The sequence below is a fragment of the Doryrhamphus excisus genome, linkage group LG16 (genome assembly GCF_037039965.1).
Source record: "Doryrhamphus excisus strain RoL-2023G ecotype Guam linkage group LG16, RoL_Dexc_Guam_v1.1, whole genome shotgun sequence".
In the NCBI taxonomy this organism is placed as follows: Eukaryota; Metazoa; Chordata; class Actinopteri; order Syngnathiformes; family Syngnathidae; genus Doryrhamphus; species Doryrhamphus excisus.
Genome location: NC_136372.1, coordinates 10,649,706 through 10,671,697, shown reverse-complemented (window position 1 = coordinate 10,671,697; position 21,992 = coordinate 10,649,706). Strand labels below are relative to the sequence as shown.

The window sequence follows — 21,992 nt, the reverse complement described above, 5'->3', positions numbered from 1 at the left end:
CTTCCAACCCAAACCATCTGTTTAATTTACTCCATCTCCGGCCCTCCTCTCACTACGCTGTGATTGGTCACAATCCCAAGCGCTCCCAAGGACTTCCGGATATGTAGGTCTATGTTTACTGAGTGCAGCAATCTGCAGCCCATATAAGGAATTCCGGATCGTCGGTTGAATTCTGTTGAACGGAGCGTGTAGAACCATCTAAAATGTCTTTCAGGGCTCCCTTTCAAATATGCAAACCTCATTATCTGATGCATTGGCATTATTGAACACAAGAATACACCTTTCTACACACTCATGATGAAGTCATGAGAATTTATAAGCATAAAATAAAAAAAAAATCCACCTGTTTTCTATGAGTGTTTGTTGTGTGTGTATTGAGACACACAGGCTGGTTTGAGGAGGTGCCTCCCTCCTGTCTGGTATGTTGTCAAACAGGTTTGCTATGACGCTTCTCCGGTAAAACAACACTTTGTGTGCCACTCTGTGTCTTGAGGTTTCAACCTAAAACATCATGTATTTCTAAAGACTAAAGGAATACTTCTTCCCGGGCACAGCTTTTGAAGAAACCTGCAGCCAGGTAAGGGGGGTGAGATGGTGCAAATGTCGCATGTTGGACTTAACTTTCATGGAATCATATCCTCATCAGGTTCCATGTCGTTTTTGCCGCAATGGCTGCCTCAGTCATGTGGATTCCTGTGCTGAGCTTTCTGCAGATAATGCACTGTTCTGTTAGCGACAGACACACTTCAGGTAAACCACACCTCTCCTCATTTATTCACTACACACACACACACAGACACACACACACACACACACTGCCTTGAGTTTTTATGAAAAGTACACATAAAAACTGTTTTAAAGGTGAACTGGACTAGTATCTCCATTAACATCTACAGTTCACTGATGTTAGTTATTACTAGTTATTGCTAGTATTACTTTCCCATTTGGTATGTTGACAAATTTTCATTTTTTTTTCCAGACAGGAATTCAAGCAAATAATAATTTGACATCATCAATGAGGAAATAATCTGATTTTTTTCATTTGATTGTCATAAACCTGTACATTTAAAATAACAAAATAGTCATTTTGCACAAATAACAGTCATTGATATTGTACAGAAATGTAAATCAAAAACATCAGCCAATTGGAATGGAATGGATATGGAAATGATACCAAGGGCTATTAAAGTATAGTGGCCCAGTGGTGCAAAACACCTTAACAAAAAGCAAACCAAGTTACAATTACACCACTAGAAAGGAAATGTTCCAAAAACATGCTAGGTTAATTGGTGACTCCAAATTGTCCATAGGTATGAATGTGAGTGTGAATGGTTGTTTGTCTATATGTGCCCTGTGATTGGCTGGCGACCAGTCCAGGGTGTATCCCACCTCTCGCCCCAAGACAGCTGGGATAGGCTCCAGCATGCCTGCAGCCCTCGTGAGGATGAGCGGTAGAAAATGAATGAGTGAATGAATGAATGAATAAAACCGTGTAATATTATGATGTGGGCTTAATGCCTTAATTGTATTTTTTGAATAGGCCATTTAAAAATGAGTTATGAGGTATTATCAATCCGATACTGGTACTACCATACTATGGATATTTGGATTGATCGACCCGACCCTACTTTCTGTGTCTTTCAGGGGGTTCACACTTATTGGATGACCAGTCAGCCAATGCCTTCCTGTCCCGCTCCCTGCTTTATAACAGCTGGGACTTTGAGCTGTTGGTGCCTGACAATCTGGAAAGGGAATGTGCCGAGGAGATTTGCACTTACGAAGAAGCCAGGGAAGTTTTTGAGGATAACATTCAAACGGTAATACAGTACTCCTCTCTGCAGTACAATTTTGAACTCTTCCTAAATATTTTTCACTTGGAGAACTTGCCACATGTGATGATTGAGATATTGTATGTACATTGACACATGTTTCTGTGGTAACTGCAAAATGCAACGAGTGACTCACTTTTCTTTCCATGTTTAGGACCTATTTTGGGACGCATATGTTGAAAGCCAGGGTAATATTATATATACCTTTGAAAATGTATTTTTTACTTTTAAAATGCTTTATTTGTAATATTTTTTTAAAATAAGATTTCAGATATTATATTTATGATTTTGTGATTTATTTATAAAAAAATCTTCATATACTGTATGTGTACATTATATTATACAGTATGTCTAAACTTTAGGGTCACCCTGTATTATGATTCACATTTGTATATGCACACCGTATTCTTAATATAGTTAATATTTCCTACCAGTCACATACATTTATTTCATAAGTGCGTGCTGAAGACTTGAACTTGAAGAGTTTGTGATCATGAATCCTGATGGTCCCATCATGTGTTTGAAGGATATGCACCCCGAGTGGACGTGTCGGGCCTGGTGGCAGGCATCCTCGCCCTCCTAGTGTGTGCTGTCATTGCTACTGTGCTGAGCATCTACTTCTACAAAGCCAAGAACAAGAGTGGCAGGAGACCAGTACAGTAAGTTGATGCCGCATATGAATTTATAGGCTCCACAACTTGTTGCTGGGCGGAATTGACCCAGGCCCGCTTCGAGATTGCATTACAGCAAGTCTTATGTACTTTGCTGTTTCCGTGGCAACGGCAGACAGCGGTTGCGCCTGACTCACACAACAAAGAAAGGACAGGGAGAATCGGCATAAACACAAATAAGACAGAAAAGGACACTCTTGAGAAAAGACGCAATGGCTAACATTGTTTGGGTGATGTTGGGCAGGGCAAGTAAAAAGCTTTGGCGAGACCGTCCACATATTATTGATGGTACATGCAGTTAGCCTGGATGCATTACAATTCTGAGTTTTTACATTTTTTAAGGTAGTTTTCGCCAAGATTATGACACAGGGCTGACAATTAAATAATATCATATATTTTCTATTTCTATCCTGTGAGAGATTTTTACAGTACTGACTGTTAAATATTGAAACATATGCTTTTATTCAATGACAAATTTTGAAAGCACCGATTATTAAATAATATATATTATATATTATATAATATATAATATATATAATAATATAAAATTAAAATTAAAATTAAAATTAAAATTAAAATTAAAATTAAAATTAAAATTAAAATTAAAATTAAAATTAAAATTAAAATTAAAATTAAAATTAAAATTAAAATTAAAATTAAAATATTTTTTTAATTTGATGACATTTTAAAAACTAACAAGCACTTATGCTGGAACAATAATCAATGAATGAATTCATCACACAATAAATGAAAATGAACTTGATCATTTTGCCGGCCTCTATATATTGCCAACGTGCATGCGTGTCTGTTTTCCTCATCTCTTGCCTCCAGGCAGGAAGAGAGTTCACTCTGTGCATTGGTTTCAGCACCTTGGCGTGTTTCTTCCATAGAACAATGGCATGAACGGAGGGCCCCATTTGTCTGTCAGAAGAGTGTAACACAGCAGCAATTCCATTAGTGGATTGCAATATTTTTTTTTCATTGCACTTTTCTTAAAAGCAAGGTTAAAGTCTCATCTCGTTCTGGCAGACCCAATCTCATCTATCGTCTCGTCTCATGAACTGACACCCCAAGCACTGACTATTAAATAATGTAATATGATTTTTTTTTTTAATTCTGTGACAAATTTCTACCTCTAATTTTCTGTTATTATTATTGTCTTCTGTGAGAATGGCACAAGATGGGCGCCCAGCCCCAGAGATGGTGCCCCTGGCAACCCTTCCCACCCCAGGTCTGCCCAGTTACAACGAGGCTCTGAGCCGCAGTGGGATGCACGATGCCCCGCCTCCACCTTATTCAGGGTAAGTGAATGTTCACGTTCGTCCGAGACATCAACAACCAAGATTTTTTGAAACTTTCACCTTCCTGTCAGATCAGTGGTGTGGACGAATTACTCTTCATGACAAGAAAAGTAGCTGAGTGCACACGTTTGTAAATGCATCACGGTAAGAAGTCTTAAGGACTTCTAGCAAATGGCTAAAAACTCTAGAGTGCTAACCATGAATGAATGATGGAATTGGAGTCATGGTGTAGCAATTTACATGACATAAACATATACAAACGTATACTTTCTCACAGTAGTACATGTATACGGTACACAATTACTGACTAATAGTAAATTTCTTTTGACCAGAAATCCACATATATGCTGAATTTACGAGATGTGTGGGATCCACTGTATAATGTTTCAGTATCAGTATTGTTATTGGACATACAAAAGTGTGCTGATTTCATATTGTTTGTCACACTTAGATGTTACTGATTGAAATATTAATATTACAATACAATACAATTACAATACAATATTATAATTACATTACAATATTACATAAACAATTTAACACAAACCGTCTGCACGGCGGTCGAGTGCTTAGCGTCACAGTTAGGAGACCCGAGTTCAATTCCATCCTCGGCCATCTCTGTGTGGAGTTTGCATGTTCTCCCCGTGCATGCGTGGGTTTTCTCCGGGGACTTGGTTTCCTCCCACATTCCAAAAACATGCTAGGTTAATTAGCGACTCCAAATTGTCCATAGGTATGAATGTGAGTGTGAATGGTTGTTTGTCTATATGTGCCTGTGATTGGCCGGCAACCAGTCCAGGGTGGACCCTGCCTCTCGCCCCAAGAAGAAAGCTGGGATAGGCTCCAGCACCCCCGACCCTTGTGAGGATAAGCTGTAGAAAATGAATGAATGAATGAACACAAACACAGTTTTTAAATGAAACTTTGTATTATTAAGGAAAAAAAATCCAAACATGCATGGCCCTGTGATCCCCCTAAACCTAATAACTGGTTGAGTCACCCTGAGCAGCAACAACTGCAATCAAGCATTTGTGATAACTTGCAATGAGTCTCTTCCAGCGCTGTGGAGGAATTTTGTCCCACTCATCTTTGCAGAATTGTTGTCATTCAGCCACATTGGAGGGTTTTCCAGCATGAAGCGCCTTTTTAAGGTCATGCCTCAAGTGCAGCTTGAGGTCACCAACAGATGGCCAGACATAGAATTTATGGTTCCATTTATCACAGCAAGTCTTCCGGGTCGTCAAGCAGCAAAACAGCCCCAAACTATCACACTACCACCACCATATTTTATTGTTGATATGATGTTCTTTTTCTGTACTGTGGTGTTACTTCTACACTAGATATAATGGGACACACACCAAGATGTTAACGGGCAAAATTGAGATGAGCCTTAATGTTGTTTTTATTCAGCTTTTTTTTTTCTGGGAACTCTGCCATGCAGGCCGTTTTTGCCCAGTGTCTTTCTTAAGGTGGAGTCATGAACACTGACCTTAACTGAGGCAACTGAGGCCTGCAGTTTGGATGTTGTTGTGGGCGGCCACTCCTGGGAAGGTTCACCACTGTACCATATTTTCACCATTTGTTGGTAATGGCTCTCAATGTGGTTTGCTGGAGTCCCAAAGCTTGACTTTATAACCTTTTCCAAACTGATAGATCTCAATTAATCTCAGTTAAATTATATTTTAACAAGGGGGGTGGGCCATGCAGGTTTGGATTTTTTTTCTCCCTTAATAATAAAAAGTGCCATTTAAATACAGCATTTTGTGTTCTCATTAACGAATGTTCAAAGTTGTTTTTTTGATGATCTGAAACATTGAAGTGTGGCAAACATTCCACTGTCTGTATTTTGCTAGTGAAATCTGCTTACTTGTGAAGTGTAATTCACATAAAAATACACACTGGTCAGCTAATAGAGTGTGTGTATTGGGGGGGGTCTTACTGTAAGTGTTCAACAGATGGACAGTCAGGGAAAATAAACTGTTTTTGTGTTATGTTGGCTTATAAAAACAAACATGTCATAAATACGTCTGGAAGTACCACATTTGTAAGCGAATGAATCAGAATCGAGAGGGTTGTAATAAGCTCTATATTCCACAGGGGGGCGCCATCAGAGCCCGCAGACCCAGCAGACAACGAGTGAGACGATTCCAGCCAGCTGGAGCTGCTTCAGTGTGGTTGATGCTTGATCACTTATGGTCTGAGTGAAGTTTAAATATTGCATGTTTTGTATTTATGTGCGGAGTTAAGAGATAAATGGACACCATAGACAGATGAGGTACATATGACAGATGTGTTTTTAATTGGGTGCAGGTGAGGGTGTTTGATTTTCACGATGAACGATTTAAGTTGATGAGGTACCACAGTCACAATAAATTTCTTAGGATACTACATTCACTGGGGGTGTTTGGTATCATAAATAAGCACGAGCACATTCATTGTTGGGGGTGGGGGGCATGTTGGTATCAATCCCATTGCAAGTAATTACAGGGCCAGGATTGCCAACACTGATAATGATATTTCTTACTTGACATTTTTCAAAAGTATTGAAGGATTTTGTGATGTTTGCTTTTAACCACAACTCTTGTTGACTAGCTATTTAGCTTCCTGTGCAGTAGTACTGCTCATTGGCAACTGAAGCGACACCCAGGTGGTATAGATATCAGTACAGTACATTTTACTGTCAGTAATGGTATTGTAGTCATAATTAATTACATTACCCGTTAATGGAAAACAATAACACAGTTAGAAACGTTGTCACAATATGAACAACACAACAAAAACACACAGAGATATTTGTAAAATATACAAAGAAAACAACTGAAAAATATCACTCTCAGTTTTAATCCTATACTGATACTACCTTTGGTATCGAGCCTATCGATATTTGGACCACTCTGCCCACCCCCATAGTACCTAATTTGTCTAGCTGTTACTGGCAGGTAGTACTGGGTGATACTGCAAATGTATAGTTATCGAGCTGATACCAAATAAATGCAGGGCCAGTATTGCAAACACCAACATTGATACTGATGAATATCATTGAATGGCTTCATAAAATGTAATATTTATATTTTGCTCATGAATAGATCAGTGATACACGATGCAGTATCAATAAATAATAGTTATTCCCTTTCATTACAAATAATTGTTTTAACAAAATAATATGCAATAGTGCAAAAACTTCTCCTGGCTTTCATTCAAACGCTGATTTTTACCCTTGAAGCCCCCCCTTAAACAATATCTAAATACAATATCAACAATTTAACAATATGAACAACACAACAAAAACATACTTTGTGAAAATAAACTGACAAGACAAATTAATAATAATAACATTATAATAATAATAACTCATATATAATAAACAGACAAGTGAGCAATATCAATGTGATACTGATACAACCCTTGTTATCGGTAAAAGCGATATTGGTATCGACCCGCCCACCCCTGATTTCATTGTACCTAACTTGTCTGACTGGTACAGACACACACACCTGACGGCAGACAGACGTCAGTGCGCCATTCGTCTGCACGTTTCTGCACGTGTTTGTCCTTAAAACGGCACACCATTGGTCATCAAAAAGATCACTCCAACCACAATTTGTCCTCCTGACAATGGTGGTGTGTCTGGGAGAGAATGGATGGGCTGAGAGAGAAGATGGCGTCTTGAGAGGAGCTAAAATTTGAGTGTCTTTTTTTAGTGAGGAGTGAGCGCTCTTGCTTATTGGAGCTGCTGAGGAACGTGGGAGACAATAGACAGTGAAACATAGGAGGAGGAGGGAGGAGGTGTTCCTGACTGCTGTGACCTCCTCCTCCTCCTCCTCCTCCTCCTCCTCCTCCATCCATTCCTCTATTCCTCCCAGTCTAGCGGAGAAATAAACAGAAGCGAGCGCGCTGAAGGAAAGCATTCCTCCTCTCTCCCATCCTCCGCCTCCTCCCCCCTTGCACTATCTGCCCATCTTCATCCAGCCTGCCTTTTTCTTTCATGGAGAGGAATTATCCCGCAGCTGCTGGCTTCGGAGATCTCGGCTCCGGGACCGGATGGAGTTACGACAGATCGGCCAAAGCAAGGTAAAACCCCCTCCTCCTCTCTTGCACGCCTCTGCACCGAGCCTGCAAGGTGCTTGCATGGCCGGTAAGTCTCAGGTACAGTCAGCCGTACTGTCATCGGGGGGCTACTCGGAGGGGGCGTCTCTAAAATGCAAGGTTAATAGTGACACGGGAGAGGGATTAAAAACATGATAACGCTATAGAGGTGTGTGTGGTTTAAAAAAGAACAACCGGGCTCCCATCAGGGCTGCATTGTTATCCATCACCGCTGCAGCTTTGTCCACAAATGCATGACAGGCGCTGCTAATTGACTGCAAATTGCAGCCAATGCGCATTAATGCATTTCATAAAAAAATATGATTCGTTTTTTTAACCTTTTTATTTGGCAGCCATATTAATTGTTCTTATTAGTAAACGGCGCTAAAGCAATCATGTCACGTGACTGACCAACGCACCGTCGCCGGATTAAACGTCAGCGAGACGCTAGCTAATTAATTAGCACGGAAGCAAATGTAGACTTTAATGTTCATGCCGCTGTAAACCTTTACGACGACGGTCTGCTACCCGTCAGTAAATGATTAATAACCCGGTGGGTTTTTTCCCCTCACCACGCCAATGCAGGTAGCTGTGTGTCGGAATGAAGTACGGCCCCAGAAGCCATGCTAAAGTCTGCTAACACTCGTTAGCTTCATTTTCACGTGAGCGGTCGCCATGACAACCACGTCACTGCTTCATGGTCGGTGTGCTTCTCTGGAAAAGAATGCTGGCTGCTGCTCCGTGATCTTTTTAGTGACACAGGACACATAACCGAGTGATAAGTACATTCATATTGTATATAATATAGTACTTAGGGCATTAAGATGCAGCATTATTATTAATTAATTATTGATTAATATTAGAGTCTCTCAAAATTTAAAGTAAATGGCAAGGTAAAAAAAGGTTAGAAAAACAACTCAGTAACAAGCGATTTTAAAAAGCAGTGTAATGTTTTTTGCATGTTTGTCACACAGAAATCCACATATATGCTGAATTTACGAGATGTGTGTGATCCACTGTACAGTGTTGCAGTATCAGTATTGTTATTGGACAAGTGTTTACCCCCTTCCTGATTTCATGTTTTTTTGCATGTTTGTCACACTTAGATGTTTCAGATCAACAAACCAATAGAAACATTAGTCAATGACAACACAACTGAACACAAAATGCAGTTTTTGAATGATTTTTTTAATAATTAAGGGAGAAAAAAAATCCTAATCTACATAGCCCTGTGTGGAAAAAAGTGACCCCCCCCCAAACCTAATAACTGGTTGGGCCACCCTTAGCAGCAACAACTGCAATCAAGCAGGCCACTCCAACGACTTGCTGGTGTGTTTTGGATCATTGTCCTGCTGCAGAAACCAAGTTGGTTTCAGCTTGAGGTTTATTACAGCAAGTCTTCCAAGTCCTCAAACAGCAAAACAGCCCCAGACCATCACACTACCCCCACCATATTTTACTGTTGGGATGATATTCTTTTCTGAACATCTTTCAGCATTACTTTTACGCCAGATATAATTGGACACACAGACCACAGAGTATTTTCCCAAAAGTCTTGGGGATCATCAAGATGTTTTCTGACAAAATGAATGTTCTTTTTGTTCAGCAGTGGGTTTGGTCTTTGAACTCTGCCATGCAGGCCATTTTTGCTCAGTGTCTTTCTTATGGTGGAGTCATGAACACTGACCTTAACTGGTGCAAGTGAGGCCTCAGCTCTATGGATGTTGTTGTGGGGTCTTTTGTGACCTCTTGGATGAGTTGCTGTGCTCTTGGGGTCATTTTGGTAGGACGGCCACTCCTGGGAAGGTTCACTACTGTTCAACGTTTTTGCCATTTGTGGATAATGGCTCTCACTGTGGTTTGCTGTGGTCCCAAAGCTTTAGAAATGGCTTTAGAACCTTCTCCACTATTATGTCAGCTAAGGTATGTTTTAACAGTTGTGTTGTCTTTGACTAATATTTAAATTTGTTTGATGATCTGAAACACATGTGACAAAAAAAGAAATCGGGAAACACTTTTTCACACCACTTTATACAAGGTGCCCCGTCATGTTTGGACACATCAATACATATATTATAAAATACCCACACAAAGTAATCCCTCATTTATCGCAGTTAATTGGTTCCAGACCTGACCATCCAGTAGGATACCTGATCTAAAATTTGAATAGAGTGTTAAATATAGTGTTCTAAAAAACTGTTTACAAGCACATTTGTTTCACCTGCTGACACTTAGTGACCAGTGTAAAACATTGCATAATCACCAAATACGGGCCATTATTTCTTTAATTCATTCATTTTTACCGCTTATCCTCATGAGTGACAGCCTATCCCAGCTGTCTTGGGGTGAGAGGCGGGGTACACCCTGGACTGGTCGCCAGCCAATCACAGGGCACATATAGACAAACAACCATTCACACTCACATTCATACCTATGGACAATTTGGAGTCGCTAATTAACCTAGCATGTTTTTGGAATGTGGGAGGAAACCGGAGTACCTGGAGAAAACCCACGTATACATGGGGAGAACATGCAAACGCCACACAGAGATGGCCGAGGGCGGAATTGAACTACGGTCTTCTAGTTGTGTGGCCTGTCTGCTAACCACTCGTCTGCCCTGCAACTGGCCATTATTTTATTTACAAAATAGTATAAAGTTGGAAATCCCACTGTTTTCGCATGTTTAGGTTGTTTGTTGTGAGCGGCGACTTGTCCTGTTATATTTGACGGTCCTTGAACGCGCCATCTAACTTTTTCCCATGCTGCACAGATACACAAATATGCAGTATTTTCCCCATTTTTCTTTCATATCATATTTCGTCCCAAATGCTGATACTATGTGGGAATTAGCGGTGTGCAATACCGCTAGATTTGGTATTGGTCCGATACCATGTAAATACAGGGCCAGTATCGCAGATATCAATACCGATACGTTAAAAAAATTAAGTTGGACATATGATTAATCTGAATCAATCCAAATCTGAATGAATTGTTATGACCTTTTTTGCAATTTGCTTTTTAGATTATTAATCAGTTAAAACTCATGGAATAATTTGGGCAGAGTTTATAAGTAAATCTAAAATACTTTATTTGCACAATAGAAGTTTTTATTCGGAAACAACAAAAAACACAAAATCACTTGAGAACATTGCATTTGTTTTGGTTTTTGTCTTATTAACAGAGCCTACAAAATGATCCCTCCACAACAAATATCATAAAAGATTCTTTGTTCAAGTAGCGTGGATTTTCGCACGGCTGACCCAGGAGGCTGCGACCGATGCACCTCCATCACTCTCTTGTCAAACCAGATAGTATGTTTATAGTTCACAACTGTACTGCGTACTGAATGTCAATAACTTCATATTTTGTTGTTAAATAAAGGTTAAACACATGAGCTAATGGCCCTAGGCCACGTTTCGGTTATCCTTGTATTAAATAAATACCGTACCACACCCACTGTGTCACTGTGACAGCCACTGAGTGTGATTATCTTTGTAAAGATCGACTTGGCGTACCAAATGTTCGACAATTCGGGCGTCTCGACAAACAAGATTTATTGAAACATCAAACTCAAACTAACTAACCACTTCCCCAAAAGCAGTGCCACCCTAAAGCAATGTCTATATTTAACTCATGTATTGTCTTTCATCATCCAAATAATAAACTAATGAGATACAAATCAACACCAAGATTGTAGATGCCATTTTGCATGGGCAGTTGCTTGGTGGCGGATATTTTTATCCTCCGTCATGAACAGTGTCATCTGCTGTGTTGACTGTGACGCCTTGTAAATACAGATGGTCTCCCATTGGCTGTCAACATTTCTATCTTACTACATGCCATCCCACTTCTATTGTACAGTGGAACCTCGTTCAGTCTTGTTTTATATGTAGGTCAAGAAATAAACTAGCTACAACAGTGGAGATCAATACATTTTTGAGTTAAAATTTTTTAATAAGTTTTGTCTAAAATGGTAACACCAGATGTAATGAGTCACTATTTTTTAGACAATCCATTCTTAACCTATATTAACATACGTCTATGCCGTATAGTAGACGTACATATAAAAGTGAATATGAGCCAATTTAAGAAAGAGTACAAACATATTGTTTACATAAATATAAGGATAAGGATATAAGGAAATTCATTTTAGTTATTTTTTTTTAAAGTCAGAATATTATGATGAACTACAAAACAACGCATTTTGGGGGGAAATTTTGGTTGCTGAGAAAGTTATAATGTTACAAGAATAAAGTCCAAATATGAGAATAAAGTCATAATCACAAGAAGAAAGTTAAGGGCTGTAATTTTACGAGAATAAAGTCAAAATACTAGTACTCCTGCACTTGTTTTTACCAACAATATCAATATGCTTATGCTTATATGACTGTATCAGCTAAGTAGAAAAAGTTTACTATAGTACATTTTTGTCTTAAATGTTGAATACAGGAAGTGGCCAAATTAGTAGAAGGGTAATTGCTGTGAAACAAAGAAGTTGGATTGAATAAGCTCTGCTTCTTCCTACTCCTTTTTGAACATGTTGAATTGTTATGTGATGTACGTCATTGTAAGCTTTTATGCATATTAAAAATAAACCAAAGTTTGACCTTTTCCATATTAGCTTCACCATTTAGCATTGACATTCTACTGTATCTACTGACTTTAAAAAGTGCAATAGTTTCTTCTGTTTTTCCCAACAAAACAAATCATTGCTTATATCTTGAAAATGTATTTCATAATCAGATACATATCAGAGCCTACAGGAGTTTGAGTAAAAAAACAGATTGCTATCATGACTGCTGCTCCTTTGCAGATCAGATGACACTTTGTTGCATGTGTGAATTTCTGTTGTTGTGTTGGTCACAAGGTGACCCAGTGGTTAGCATGTTGGCGTCGCAGTCATGGGTTTTTATCTGCGTTGGAACGTTTCCCTGTGGAGTCTGTATGTTCTCCCCCTGCGGGGGTTCTCTCCGGGCACTCCGGCTTCCTCCCACATTCCAAAAATATGCATGCTATGTTAATTGGGGACTCTAAATTGTCCATCAGTGTGAATGTGAGTGTGAATGGTTGTTTGTCTGGTGACCATTGAAAGGTGTACCCTGCCTCTTGCCCAAAGACAGCCCAAGGGAGGACAAGCGGAGCAGAAGATGGATGGATAGTTGATGTTGCTTTCTCAAGGTTAAGCGACTTTGTCAAGTAGCTGTGGACAGCAGGGATAGGCGCATCAATCTAAATACCAAGGGTAATATCGAACTGATCCTAGCATGATCTCCCCACATTCCAAAAGTATGTTGATTAAAGAATCTATGTAAATTGTTCATAGGTGTGAATGTGTATGGTGGTTTGTGTATACAGTGGTATGAAAGAGTTTCGCATGTTTGTCATAATTTAATGTTTCAAATCAAACTAATTTCAATATTAATCAAAGACAACACAACTTATTGAGGGACAATAACATCTAGAGTACAATGAAAAGCCCCTGTTAAAACATATATTCAACATAACATATATAAAAGGTTATAAAACAATTTCTAAAGCTTCACTGAGATCTATCAATGTGGAAAAGGTTATGAAACAATTTCTAAAGCTTTTGGACTCCAGCACACCACAGTGAGAGCCATTATCCACAAATGGCCAAAACATGGAACACTTGTGAACCCGTGGACAGCTGGCCAAAATGACCCCAATAGTGCAGCAATGACTCATCCAAGAGGTCACAAAAAACCCCACAACAACATCCAAAGAACTAAAGGTTTGCATGGCAGAGTTCCAAGACCAAAACCACTGCTGAACAAAAAGAATATTAAGGGTGTCTCAATTTTGTCAGAAAACATCTCAATGATCCGTAAGACCTTTGGGAAGTACTGAGGTCTCATGAGACAAAAGTTGAACTTCTGGTAGGTGTGTGTCCCATTACATCTGCCATAAAAGTAACGCCACACTTTAGAAAAAAAACATCAGTAACATATTTTACATACAACAGTAAAATATGGTGGTGGTAGTGTGGTTTGTTTGATGATCTGAAACATTTAAGTCTGACAAACATGCAAACAAATAAGATATTACATAGTACAGATGAAGATACACAAATAAGTTTGTTGTTCTATGTTTTTATTATTCTTATAATAACAAACACCAAACCACAAATTCATTTAATGATTTTGAAAATTTTCACTGAAAAATAATGGTATCCATGTTATCAGTATTGGCAATACTAGCCCTGTATTTACCAAACTGGGCAATATTGGCCACACATTGTGGGCAGTTTTATTGTATTTGTTGGGGCAACATTGGTCAGAAGGACACCATTATGTACACTCAGTATGGTCCACAACCTGTTGCCAGATACTATGTAGACAACTCTAATTGACCCACTAGATAACAGTGAACCACAATCCAAGCATATAACTTCATAATGATTCTCTGTCCTTCGTGTTGCCCCTCCACAACCTTGAAAATCCTGTGGTACAGAATAAGGAAGACAATCCATGATGACTTGATGTACAGTGCATCCGGAAAGTATTCACAGCGCTTCACTTTTTCTACATTTTGTCATGTTACAGCCTCATTCCAAACTGAATTAAATTAATCTCTTACCTCAAAATTCTACACAAAATACTCCATTATGACAATGTGGAAAAAGTTTTTTTTGACATGTTTTGAATTTATTAAAAATAGAAAACAAAAAAATCACATTTACATAAGTATTCACAGCCTTTGCCATGAAGCTCAAAATTGAGCTCAGGTGCATCTTTTTTCCACTGATCATCCTTGAGATCTTTCTACAGCTTAATTGGAGTCCACCTGCAGTAAATTCAGTTGATTGGACATGATTTGGAAATATAATAACTGTCTATATAAGGTCCCACAGTTGACTGTGCATGTCAGAGCACAAACACCAAGCATGAAGTCAAAAGAACTGTCTGTAGACCTGCGAGACAGGATTGTCTTGAGGCACAAATCTGGGGAAGGATACAGAAAAAATTCTGCTGCTTTGAAGGTCCCAATGAGCACAGTGGCCTCCATTATTCGTAAATGGAAGACGTTTGGAACCACCAGGTCTCTTCCTAGAGCTGGCCGGCCTTCTAAACTGAGCGATCGGGGAAGAAGGGCCTTAGTCAGGGAGGTGACCAAGGCCCCGATGGTCACTCTGTCAGAGCTCCAGCGTTCCTCTGTGGAGAGAGGAGAGCCTTCTAGAAGGACAACCATCTCTGCAGCAATCCACCAATCAGGCCTGTATGGTAGAGTGGCCAGACGAAAGCCATCAGACCAGAGAATTTTGTTTCTCATGGTCTGAGAGTCATTCAGGTGCTTTTTGGCAAATTCCAGACGGGCTGCCATGTTCCTTTTACTAAGGAGTGGCTTTCGTCTGGCCACTCTACCATACAGGCCTGATTGGTGGATTGCTGCAGAGGTGGTTGCCCTTCTGGAAGGCTCTCCTCTCACCACAGAGGAACGCTGGAGCTCTGACAGAGTGACCATCGGGGCCTTGGTCACCTCCCTGACTAAGGCCCTTCTTCCCCGATCGCTCAGTTTAGAAGGCCGGCCAGCTCTAGGAAGAGACCTGGTGGTTCCAAACGCCAATCAACTGAATTTACTGCAGGTGGACTCCAATTAAGCTGTAGAAAGATCTCAAGGATGATCAGTGGAAAAAAGATGCACCTGAGCTCAATTTTGAGCTTCATGGCAAAGGCTGTAAATACTTATGTAAATGTGATTTTTTTGTTTTCTATTTTTAATAAATTCAAAACATGTCAAAAAAACCTTTTTTCACATTGTCATAATGGAGTATTTTGTGTAGAATTTTGAGGTAAGAGATTAATTTAATACAGTTTGGAATGAGGCTGTAACATGACAAAATGTAGAAAAAGTGAAGCGCTGTGAATACTTTCCGGATGCACTGTATATTCACCCTCAGGATTTATTCTTCCTCTCAAAAATAACAACACTTCAGATATCATAAGATGATTACATCAACAATTACCCATTTGTTTCCAGACACATTTCACATATATCAACTAGCCTGCTTCATGCTGTTAACTGTACATTAAGGCTTGCTAGCATTAGCCATTTCGCTTATGTTCAAATGCTCTACAACACATTTTGTAACAAACATTTTGCAGTCAACTGTTTACTCTAGCAACTTTCTAAACTCTTTACAACCATAAGTATAAATTATTTCTACTTTGTACTAACCTGTGGTACAGAATAAGGAAGACAATCCACGATTACTTGACGTATATTCTCCCTCAGGATTTATTCTTCCTCTGTCGTTTTGTCACCTACTCTATACCACCATCGCTGCTAGCACCCCCTAGTAGACCTTGCGGTATTACACCCAAATTGGTTATTTTAGAAACAAACATAAAAAAAAGTAGGGTGTCTTTTTTTTTTTTTTACAACTGAATTTTATATGTATGACATGAACTATTAAATGCTCTAAACATATTTATGCATTTTAAACCGTTTTTTTACCATGTTACCTTATCTTTTATGGACCTTACACTAGCCTCATGTACGGGAGTGGCAGGTTATCCCATCCCGACTCAGACCTGCTCCACCGGCAAGCCTACACCACTCACCCACTCCAGGGCTATGCAACCAACCACCACCCGGGAAGTTCCAGGCATAGTGGGTCTTGGGGCGGACCCACGCTTGGTAAGGAAAAGGAGATATTAGTAGAAATACTAAGAACACAATGTTGAAGAATAACTATGGTGGTCTTTAGTGTGCATGTACCTAAATGAATGTATATGTAAAAAACTAAATGAACGGGCTTTGTTGCCAGGTCTCTCAGGGCTGTTTGATGCCAGCCTCCACCACTCGGGCCCCTCAGGTCCCGATCCATCCGTCATGAACCTGATTTCAGCTTTGGATTCACGGGGGCCTCAGCCCCCACCCTCTGCTTCTTCCCTCCTCACACAGTTCCGCACTCCCTCTTGGCAGACTGGTGAGTGTCAACTTAGAGGAATCTTGTTAGAGGAATCCCAGTTTAATACGAAACACAACAACCACAGTGGGACTCTTTTAAAGGACCACATCCCTCAGATTGGCTGACTCGCGTCGACATAAGTGGCTGTCGACATAAGTGGCTGTCGACATAACCGAAAATAGTCACTAGTGGATTTAGCCAGCGACATCAGGAGAGTAGGTGGTAATATAGGATTTTTAAACCTGGTGCTCCTTTCTTTTCGTTATTTGTTTCTATTGATTGGACGTAACTACAAATCTGCTTAGTTAAGTTGACGCTTGAGTCTGAAAGTTCATGTCAACAAAAGTAGCTGACTGACAGGGATGGCTTGTCAACATAAACGGGTTCCACTGTGGTTTTCAAATGTACATTCATTTGTTGAATCTGAACTGTGATTGATGCTGTTGCAATGCATACGCTTGTGTTCTAAGTGGAGGCAACACTATCCATTTAATCTTGATCTGTGTCCTGTAGCGATGCATACACCGGCCCCAACGGAGCTCTTTATTTCAGGGGCTATTCCAGGTTCCAGCTCCTTCCCTTCCTCCTCAGCCCTTTCTGCATACCAGCATCCCGGCTCCTTCTCTGGACGCTCTTTCACTCCTTCACTATCCCTCCAGGACACATCCACCTATAGTCCATCGTCCAATGGTTTGTTGTCCCCCCATGACCCCCTGCTGCACATTAAACCACCCTCCCAGTCCAGCTTGGGATTTGATCGCCTGCTGTCTTCCCAGAGTGCCGCATACCGGAGCTCCCAGGAGCTACCAGCACCTCCTCAAAACCATGCCCCACCCACCTCCTCCAGTTGCCACCTGCCCCCTCCCCAGTTTAACCTGCTGTCCTCCCAACTCCACAATCAGTCCTCTCAGCTCTATAATGCCTCTATGTTCTCCTCCAAGCCAGCCCTGATACCCACAACTCCCCCTCAGCCATTGCCTCCCCATGACAGGGCAGGTCCCCGGCAGGACAGTGTGATCAAGAATTATCAACGTTCATCCCCAGCCCAGTCCACAGCGCCGCCAATACAGCAGTATCTTAGATGTGGTGGGTCCGTGGGCTATCAGCAAATACCAAGTCAACACCGGCATGCTGGTGTGTCTTGTAGTCCCTTGGGGGAACAGAGTCCACCCTCAGACCCCAAACCCTCACCGCAGTCAGAGTCGCAAACATATCAAGCTAATATTCAAACATCATACACTTCTTCTTCCTCCAGCTTGGCCTCCACCTCATCTGGTAGTAAGGAAACCAAGAGCTCCACTAGTGGCTACTCTTCATCAAACTCCGCATCATCCTCTTCCCGAGCCCCACACACTCCTCCACCACTGGCCTCATCCACCAACTCTTCATCCTCATCAAACCCCAAGATTAGCAGTGACTCTTTGTGTGCTCCTTCTCGTCAGCAGCCCCCACCTCCACCAGCACCGCCTCCTTTAGCAGTGGTGTCATCCACCCAGGCAACATCCAAAACATGCCTCTCCACATATAGTTCTCCACCCACGGCCGTATCCAGCACAGGCCTACAAGGCCAGAATCCCCAACAGCAACAAGGCCAGTCCTACTCTCCCAACCAGCCAACGACAACTCACATGAGTCAGTCTTATGGAGCCTTTAGTTCACCGAACACACATGACATGAGCTCGGGAGCAGGGAGAAACGGAGGCAAAGCTTTCACTGATTTAAGCTCAGATGGACGCTCATTTTCAGCAGAGATCGTCTTTGGGGACTCAAACTTCAGCTCAACCTCTCTGAGAAGAACAGACAGTCCTTCTTTGGGGTATGGGAGCAATGCAGGATCAACAGGAAGCGGGGCTTCAGGAGTTGCCACATTTGATACTGGACTTGGATCTGCAGGTTCAGGAAATGGGGTTGCCAGTGTTGCCAGTGGAGGCAGCAGTTCGTACCACTTGAATGAGTCCAGTCCCTCACCTTCTAACAATTCTGCTGTCACCCACCCTGGGTTGCACTCTCCTGCTTCTGCTCGACCTGCACAATCCCCTGGAGGCTCAGGGGCCAGCAAATACCTGCCCCCCATTCTTTCCCCTACTTTTATGCCATCTTCCCAAGGTTTTACTGAACCGCAACAAGCCCAGAACCAGCAGTCGTACCACTCAACTCCACCGAAACCAAAAACACAGACCAACATGCTTGGGGTTGAGCGCTCCCAAGAAGAGGAAGAAGAAGATGACTTCCTCATCCAACAATTATTACACACACAGAGTTCAACTTCTCATTCTGCCCGGAATCACCCACCTCCACCTCCGCAAATACCACAACAACTCACACTGACTGGGGATACGGATACCAAGGGAGTGACCTATGACATCAATAAGATCTCAGAGGAACGTTTTCACCTTCACAGTGTAATTCGTACAAACAGCACGACTAGCATTTCAGGCCCTGGAGCATCAATTACTGATGGAACCAGCAGGTTGGATAGTCAGTTGGAAATATCACAGTCAAAGCAACAGCACACCAATTCAGAGTTGAAAATATCAAAGTCTACTTCTGAAGGTGTGGAAAGAGTCACAGACTCTGTTTCTCTATCCCATAATATGCCGTGTCAACAATCAGAACATGACTCTCTAGGTTCTGTGGGCCATTATGGGAGAGGGGATCCCTACACACAGCACCCGCATTCCCACTCTATCCCACGTATGTCACCCCACTCTCAACCACGTCAGCAGGCTCATCTTTCTCAGCACACACAGTCCTCTCATCGTTCTCAGCAAAACCATCCTCATCACATGGAGCCTTCAGATAGACCAGATAGTTCCTACATGTGCAATACACCTGACGCGCAGCAGGCTAGACAAAACCAGGTTTCTCACCCCATGATGAATTCACCACCAAACTGCCCTCAGCAAACTCACATGCTGCAGTCTGCCATGTCCCATGCCTCACAGACTAAAATGGACCCCCAGCGAGCCCCACAACAGCATCCCTTGAGTCAACATGGCATCATGGAATCCGCTAGAGGGGCAGTACCCACAGGGGTCGATTCCCAGTCCTCCCAGCTGCAACTCCAGCTACAGAATCAGAGTTTGGATACACGGTATAGCCTCACCGTGCCAAGAGATCAAAGCCAGCTCAGGCAGAACTCCCTGTCCCCACTCGGTATGTTGGACCAGTCTCTGTCACAGCCACGGAGCGGTGATAGTGGAGGAGCTCTAGATAGAACCAGCATAAGGACTGGTGCTATTACAGGAGGAGATGCTATTGTTGGGGAGAGACATAGGCCGCTGCTCAGTCTGTCATCCCATCACCATCGACAACCAACAGCCCCAGAGCTTCACAGCTTTCTCTCGGAACCAGATTTGGGCTTACCCAGCACGTCACACATGCACCACCTCAACCCACCCCAGACTCATGCCCATCATCAACAGCAAGCACACAGCCAACATCAACTTCCCCACTCCCAGTTAACTCACCCACAGTCTCATCGAATAACGGGAAACATGGGAACTCCCCAACAACAGTCCCAACCAAGGGAGACAGAGAACCATCTGCCCCACACCCACAGACTCAAGCCACGGCAGTTTGACACTCTGAGCCCAGGAGGTGAACCGAGACAGAATCAAAGCCAGCAACAGGAACATTTTACATCTTTAACATCAATGTGCTTTTCAGACTCTCTGTTAAATGATGAAGATCGGTCTTTCTTTCCAGGAATGGAGGACATGTTTTGCTCAGCAAATTACAAGTCGAGTTGTGCAGGGGTTTCTGTGGCTGGGCAGCCTTCCCAAGACAGCATTTCCCAAGGTCGGGGTCAAGAGGGCATGGATATCCTTAAAACAGGAGGTGCTGGGGAACGGTACGGTATGGTTGGTCATCATGGCGATCAAGGCTATGGGCAGTATTGTCACAACCTTTCGGGAACAGGAAATGGAAATCTGCATTTAGATCTTGACTCTATGAAAACCCATCCGCTGCCATCAACCGTGAACACTGACCAGCTTGGTCTCATACAGTCCCAGACCTCTGCTATGGGATTGAATTCGGCCGTTCAAGGGGGGGACTCAGTCAACAAGATGACAGGATCTGTGGGAGTCGGTGGAGGAAATAATACCGGTATGACCTCAGGTATCTTTTGTTCCTCCCGACCCAAGAAACTGCTGAAGACCAGCTCATTTTATTTGCTCAAACAGCGGCGGGAACCGCAGCCTCTGACCAAGAAAAACTATGTGCAAGAATATGAATTTGAAGATGATGAGGATAAAGCTGACGTTCCAGCAGATATTCGTCTAAACAGTCGACGCCTTCCTGACCTGCTCCCTGACTTGGTTTCCAGCTGCAGGAAGGCTGGTGGGTCATCAGGAGTCAGTGGGCTCAGTCCACTGATGGGTGACATGGACTTCTGCCACCCATCCAGCTACTCTTCCCTTGGACATTCTCAACCACTTCTCCATCAGGATGGTCCAAAGAAAAGAGGGAGGAAGCCAACAAAACCAAAACGTGAAGGCCCTCCTCGCCCCCGAGGTAGACCACGTATACGTCCTCTTCCAGAACCCACATACTGCCGGGGACTGATGGGATCAGGAGCTGGAGAAAGTAGAAGGGGCCGTGGGAGGGGTAGGGGTCGTGGTAAGAGGGAGGAAGGCCTCGCGGAAATGCATCAAGCTATGAACAAAGCACCCAACCTTTATCAGCAGCATCCACAACAACACTTCAACCAACCCCAGCTAATCCAGCAGCAGCCACATGAACATCACAGACAACTGCTGGACCACCACCATATACCACAACAGCAACAAGAGCATCTCTTGCACCATCACGTGCCCTCCTCTCACCACCAACTGCAGCATCAGCAACCCAATTACCAACATCTGCATCAACCAGCCCAACAGCTGCAACATGATCCAGGCAGCCCCATCAAGGTAACGTCAAATCCATGGGATGCATACACTATTATACAGTAAGAGTTACAGTAAGTCTCACATTGTTGGCCTCCCTTCAAGATTTCCTAGTATTTCAAGGCCATTCAAGGCCATTTTGAACAAGCTTTATTTAATTTTATTGTCAGTTTGGTCTCATCCACATGTTTCTCGCTACAGAGATATTTACTGTACAACTATAACTTTGTTGTCATCTGGTGGGCTTAAGGCCTAACTGCATTTTTTTTGTCGTATTCTAC

The 21,992-nt window shown here is 42.1% G+C and overlaps 2 protein-coding genes across 2 annotated transcripts in view; both read left to right on the top strand.

Moving 5' to 3' along the window:
* The first annotated feature begins 424 nt into the window (after window positions 1-424).
* On the top strand, window positions 425-6,195 carry prrg2 (proline rich Gla (G-carboxyglutamic acid) 2). The gene is made up of 7 exons (XM_058048288.2): window positions 425-577; window positions 647-750; window positions 1,645-1,817; window positions 1,984-2,017; window positions 2,356-2,488; window positions 3,670-3,801; window positions 5,899-6,195. The coding sequence occupies exons 2-7, from the start codon at window positions 669-671 to the stop codon at window positions 5,939-5,941; spliced, it is 597 nt and encodes a 198-aa protein (XP_057904271.2). The 5' UTR covers window positions 425-577; window positions 647-668; the 3' UTR covers window positions 5,942-6,195.
* A 1,412-nt stretch (window positions 6,196-7,607) lies between these two features.
* Window positions 7,608-21,992, top strand: part of prr12b (proline rich 12b) — a 30,412-nt gene continuing 16,027 nt past the window's right edge. The window contains exons 1-4 of the mRNA XM_058048281.2: window positions 7,608-7,872; window positions 16,397-16,545; window positions 16,676-16,837; window positions 17,333-21,735. Coding sequence (XP_057904264.2) covers window positions 7,787-7,872; window positions 16,397-16,545; window positions 16,676-16,837; window positions 17,333-21,735 — 4,800 coding nt within the window. The 5' untranslated portion in view covers window positions 7,608-7,786. The remainder of the gene's footprint in view (window positions 7,873-16,396; window positions 16,546-16,675; window positions 16,838-17,332; window positions 21,736-21,992) is intronic.

What these genes read in the sequence shown, in the direction of transcription:
- prrg2 (XM_058048288.2), top strand. Translation starts at nt 669, where the DNA reads ATGGCTGCCTCAGTCATGTGGATTCCTGTGCTGAGCTTTCTGCAGATA. An exon ending in CGCATATGTTGAAAGCCAGG is followed by an intron (nt 2,018 to 2,355) that starts GTAATATTATAT and finishes ATGTGTTTGAAG; the next exon opens with GATATGCACCCCGAGTGGAC. An exon ending in CCGCCTCCACCTTATTCAGG is followed by an intron (nt 3,802 to 5,898) that starts GTAAGTGAATGT and finishes TATATTCCACAG; the next exon opens with GGGGGCGCCATCAGAGCCCG.